Source organism: Natator depressus, chromosome 20, assembly GCF_965152275.1.
Source record: "Natator depressus isolate rNatDep1 chromosome 20, rNatDep2.hap1, whole genome shotgun sequence".
Lineage (NCBI taxonomy): Eukaryota > Metazoa > Chordata > Testudines > Cheloniidae > Natator > Natator depressus.
In genome coordinates this window covers 5,121,784-5,127,034 of record NC_134253.1, presented here as the reverse complement: position 1 = coordinate 5,127,034, position 5,251 = coordinate 5,121,784, and the positions used below count along the sequence as shown (strand labels likewise).

The 5,251-nt window shown below is 54.6% G+C and overlaps 1 protein-coding gene across 1 annotated transcript; it reads left to right on the top strand.

The window, feature by feature from the left end:
- The first annotated feature begins 616 nt into the window (after nt 1–616).
- MFSD5 (major facilitator superfamily domain containing 5) lies at nt 617–4,996 on the top strand. The gene is made up of 2 exons (XM_074935331.1): nt 617–852; nt 3,561–4,996. Exon 2 carries the CDS (start codon nt 3,609–3,611, stop codon nt 4,965–4,967), a length of 1,359 nt encoding a protein of 452 aa, XP_074791432.1. The 5' UTR covers nt 617–852; nt 3,561–3,608; the 3' UTR covers nt 4,968–4,996.
- Nucleotides 4,997–5,251: the final 255 nt, after the last annotated feature.

Genomic DNA, 5,251 nt, shown 5'->3' with positions numbered 1-5,251 from the left:
CGCGGGGGCGGGGCGGGGTTGTGAAGATAAACCCAGTAATGGTTGCGATGCGCTCCAACGCTGCGGGAATGGGAGCCGTGGAAGCACCTCAGCCAGATAAAAGGGGAGCAGGCTCTGGCGGAGCTTTCTGCTGACACGACGCCGGCCTGGTTGCGACACGCGGCTGGGGTGACGCCATGACTCCAGGCGTCGTGACGCCTCCATGACGGGGGAGGTGGTGCTTTGCCCCCCCCGCCAGCCACTTACATGCCCCACACTGGCATTTTGGGGCCTCCCCGCCCTGCCACTTCGCCGGGCTGCAGCACTTGGCCACATTTTGAGAGGGTCCCCACCGGGCCAGGTCACCCCACGTCGGCGTCACGTGACCCTGCGCCCCGCTTTGCCCCCGGCCCCCAGGGTCCTGTGGCCGCGTTGGGAGCGGGCCACGCGCTGATGTCACGCACCAGCAGCACTCTGACGTCATGCGCCGTCACCCCGGCGACGCGAGGATGTCATGAGCCATCACCGTGGCAACGGTATGACGTCACGCACCAGCACCATGGCAACGCTGGGCCGGCCTCGTGCGCCTAACACCCGCGACTCGGGCCCTCGGGGGAGGGGGGAGAGGTGCCGGAGAAGGTGCGAAAGCAGCACGAGCGGCCCGGCGACCCGCCCCCCTGCAACGCTCGCCCTGTGGGCGGGGCCAAAGCGGCTCCCCCATCACGTGACCCCTTCTCCAGCATGGCGGCGCCCCGGGCTACCTCGGACGGGGGCCGGCGGGGTGTCGCGGAAGCGGGTCGGGTTGCGTGTCAATGAGGCGGGCGGGCGCTGGCGAGAAGCCCCCCCCCCCCGGCCCCCGAGCGAGCGGGGAAGGTGAGGGGCTGAGTGGGGAGCTGAACGCTGGGGAAACTGGGGGGGGGCTGGCTCTGCGGGGGGAGGCTCTGGAGGGGGAGGCTCGGGGGTGAGGGTGGGGGCGGGGGCTCTGGGAGGAGGGGGGCTGAGGGAAGGAGGGGGAGGCTCTGGGAGGGAGGGGCTGGAAGGGGAGGCTGCGAGGAGGGGGGCTCTGGGAGGGGGGGCTGGAGGGGGCTCTGGGAGGAGTGGGGGCTCTGTGGGGAGACTCGAGGGAGAGCTCTCAGGGGAGAGGGAGGCTGAGGCTCTGGGGGAGTGGGGGACTCGAGAGGGAGCGAAGCTGGGGGGTACTTTTTGTGTGGGAACGGAGAGTTAGTTGCGGGTTCTGAGGCAAATCCTTGTGGGGGAGCCTGGGGGGCTGTGAGTGGAGGGGTGGGAATGGGAGGAGTCTTGGGGGGGGATCCCTCTGAGCTGGGTGGAGCTGCCTGCCAATGGGGGCTGTGGCCCCCAAGTGCTCTTGATGAGGTTGAGGCTATAACTCCACATGGTTGCCCTGCTCAGCTTTGCCCTTTTCCTAGGGAGGCGTGGGGAGATGCTGTGGTGACTCCTCCTCTCCCTTCCCAAGCCCACCTGTAAAGTGCTCTCTTCTGTTAAAAAGTTTCCTGCCGCTAACAGGGCTGCTCTTGCCACTTTGACCATGATTTCAGCAGACTGTTTCTATGCTAGTGAGTTTCTCCAGAGCACAGGAGTCAATGTGGTGATGGTTTCAGAGTAGCAGCCGTGTTAGTCTGTATTCGCAAAAAGAAAAGGAGTACTTGTGTCACCTTAGAGACTAACCAATTTATTTGAGCATAAGCTTTCGTGAGCTACAGCTCACTTCATCGGATGCATAAAGTCGGAAGTACAGTGAGGAGATTTTATATACACACAGACCATGAAAAAATACACATTGTAAGGAGAGTGATCACTTAAGATGAGCTATTACCAGCAGGAGAGTGGGGTGTGGGTTGAGAAAACCTTTTGAAGTGATAATCAAGGTGGGCCATTTCCAGCACATTTCCAGGAGTTAACAAGAGCTTCTGAGGAACAGTGCGGGGGAGGAATAAACAAGGGGAAATAGTTTTATTTAGTATAAGGAAAAGGAGTACTTGTGGCACCTTAGAGGCTAACCAATTTATTTGAGCATAAGCTTTCGTGAGCGTATGGGTGTGCCATACCCAGATTAAAGGAGGGGACGGTTCCAGGCACTTTCTGGCAATCTTGTAATTTACAGGAGACCTAAAGGAAGCCATTCTATGGTAATCACTGTGAAGTTTGGCTGTGAAACTGGTGGCATGTTTTTTTGTAATTTTTCTTTAAAAACATGTGCCAAGATGGAAGTTAAAATCTCTGATTCAAGTGTCCCCAGTGGATCTTTCTTTCAGGAACACAGCCAGAGAGCTACAAATATCACACAGCAGATCACATGCTTTTTTCTTTTTTTTTTTTTTCCTCTTTTCATTGTAACTGTTATCCTCCCCTATGACTTGAGGCTAGGAAAACAGGATGTGATTTTTTTCTAGCATTGATTTGTGGCATTAGCTACTCTGTCCAATAGTCTGTTGGTACCAAAACCTTTACATCCATTCACAGTGAAGAAGTATCAAAGATCATGAAACCAGTTGTACCATCTGTGGCCTTGTCTTCACTACCATATGTTATTGTGTTACTACATAATTGTGTAGAGTCAAGTTAGCTGACAGCATACGTCCCATGACTTTGTGGTCAGTGTCAATAACGATGAGTTGGAGTCAGTGTTGTTGCTAGTTGAGGTTAAACCCTGGGGGTACGATGGCAGGAAGGTCTTTATCACACAGGGTGAGAAGGATGATTTACTGTGGTCAGGCCATTGGACTGGGATTCAGGAGACCTGGCTTCAATTCCAGCTCTGACACAGACTTCCTGTGTGACCTTGGGCAAGTCACTTAACTTAAATCAGAGAGATCTGAACTGCTGTTGGGATCTGAGGTCCCTTATCAAGGGAGGGATGGAAGAATGCAGCAAGTTCAGCTGATGATTCAGGTTTTGAAAATTTGCAAATATGGGGTTGGAGGGAGGCAGATGAAACAGCTGGAGGGAATCCTAGGAATTACCCCTTATAGGATGGTCTAAAAGCCTAAATCATCTAGTCAATATCTCTCAACCCTTGGCTCATGCAGGATAGCTCCCTGCAATGTATTCACTGGTGTTTTATCCTGTCCAGTTCTAAACATCCTAACTAATGGGGCTTCCGGTACTTCCCTTGGGGAGACTCTTCCACAGCCTGAGAGATCTCAGTCCCAGAAAGGTTTCCCTAATTCTCAGCCCAAGTTTCCCTTTCCTTAGCATCAACTTCTAATTATACACTTCTTCCCCTCCCCTTGGGCCACCCTGAATGAACATTTCCTGGCTGCACTTCCAATCATATGTCTCATCTACCCTGTGGGACTTGGGGGTCAAGTGGAAAGTTTCAGAGGGAGGCCGCATGCCCAGCTAAGAACAGAAGGGCCAGAGCACTCTAGGAAGGAGAGAGCATCCCACAGGGTATGTGCATGGGAGCCTGAGGTTAATCTCCAAGCAAAGCCAGTTTGACAGCAGTGCAAGGCGTCACAAACTGCTATGTGCTCGGGGCTGCGGCCTCTGCTGGCTGTCATAAATTCAGGAAAGGTGGCTCTCCCATCTGTGTCTCACTGCAAGTTCTTCTCTTCTCTCAGGTGCTTTGGAGTAGACCCCAGGGGATGCACATGATGTTTTGAGGCACCATGCTACTCACTGCATATGTCGCCTTTGCTGTCCTGCTGGCAATATGCCTGGGTTTGGAGTTCTCCGCCTGCCGCGCCAAGCTCACTGTCAGCGCCTGTACCAACCCTGTCTTCCTGCGGTTCCAGCTGGACTACTACCAAGTGTATTTCCTGGCTCTGGCGGCTGACTGGCTACAGGGCCCCTACCTCTATAAACTCTACCAGCACTACCACTTCCTGGAGGGCCAGATCGCCATCATTTATGTCTGCGGCTTTGCCTCCAGTGTGCTCTTTGGACTGGTCTCCACCTCCTTGGTTGACTGGCTGGGTCGCAAGAAATCCTGCATCCTCTTCTCCCTGACCTACTCAGTCTGCTGCCTCACCAAGCTGTCCTGGGATTACTTTGTGCTGGTAGTGGGGAGGATATTAGGGGGGTTGTCCACAGCCCTGCTGTTCTCCGCCTTCGAGGCGTGGTATGTGCATGAGCATGTGGAACGGCATGACTTCCCGGCAGAGTGGATCCCGGCCACCTTTTCGAGGGCCGCCTTCTGGAACAATGTCATTGCGATCGGAGCGGGGGTGACAGCCAACTTCTTCGCTGAGTGGCTGGGCTTGGGCCCCGTGGCCCCATTCATGGTCTCCATCCCCTTCCTCATGCTGACAGGCATCTTTGCCATGAAAAACTGGGATGAGAACTATGGCAAGAAGCGGGCACTGTCCAAGACTTGCATCGATGGTTTGAAGTGTCTGCTGTCTGACCGGCGTGTCCTGCTCTTGGGCACTATCCAGGCCTTGTTTGAAAGTGTCATCTATATCTTCATCTTCCTCTGGACACCCGTCCTCGATCCCCACAACCCACCTCTGGGCATTGTCTTCTCCAGCTTCATGGCTGCCAGCATGGTGGGGTCATCGCTGTACCGTATTGCCACATCCAAGAGGTACCACCTCCAGCCCATGCACATCCTCTCTCTTTCTGTCTTGATGGTATTCTTCTCCCTCTTCATGCTGACTTTCTCCACCAACCCTGGGCAGGAGAACCCTTCTGAGTCCTTCCTGGCCTTTTTGCTGATTGAACTCTCCTGTGGGCTGTATTTCCCTGCCATGGGCTTCCTCCGGCGGAAGGTGATCCCAGAGAAGGACCAGGTGGGCGTGATGAACTGGTTCCGAATCCCCCTGAACCTGCTGGCTTGCCTTGGCATGCTTATTCTCCATGACAGCGACTACAAGACAGGTACCAGGAACATGTTCACCATATGCTCTGTGATGATGGTGATGGCGTTGTTGGCCGTCGTTAGCCTCTTCACCGTGGTCTGGAACAACGCAGAGCTCAAGGTGCCTAGCCCGCAGGGGCAGAATGAGCTGTCCTCCCCGGAGCTCTGATCACATGCCTGGCACGACTGGCACACCCCCCCCCCCCCCCCCCCGGTAAAGTCTCCAAAAGCTTAATACTTTGAATACCAAGACTCTGGGCTAGAGGAGAGGACTCTAAGTGAGAGAGACTCTGTAGAAAAGACAGTTGCTCTGAGGACTGGTCTTTGGGTGTTGGGGACGGGCCGGTATGTTCTAACTTTCACTTGGAAAAATGTATTGTTTCAAACAAAATTTGTATAAATCACAAGCAGCCTCGTGAGCGCCCAACGAGCATAGTTTGTTCCTTCCCACCC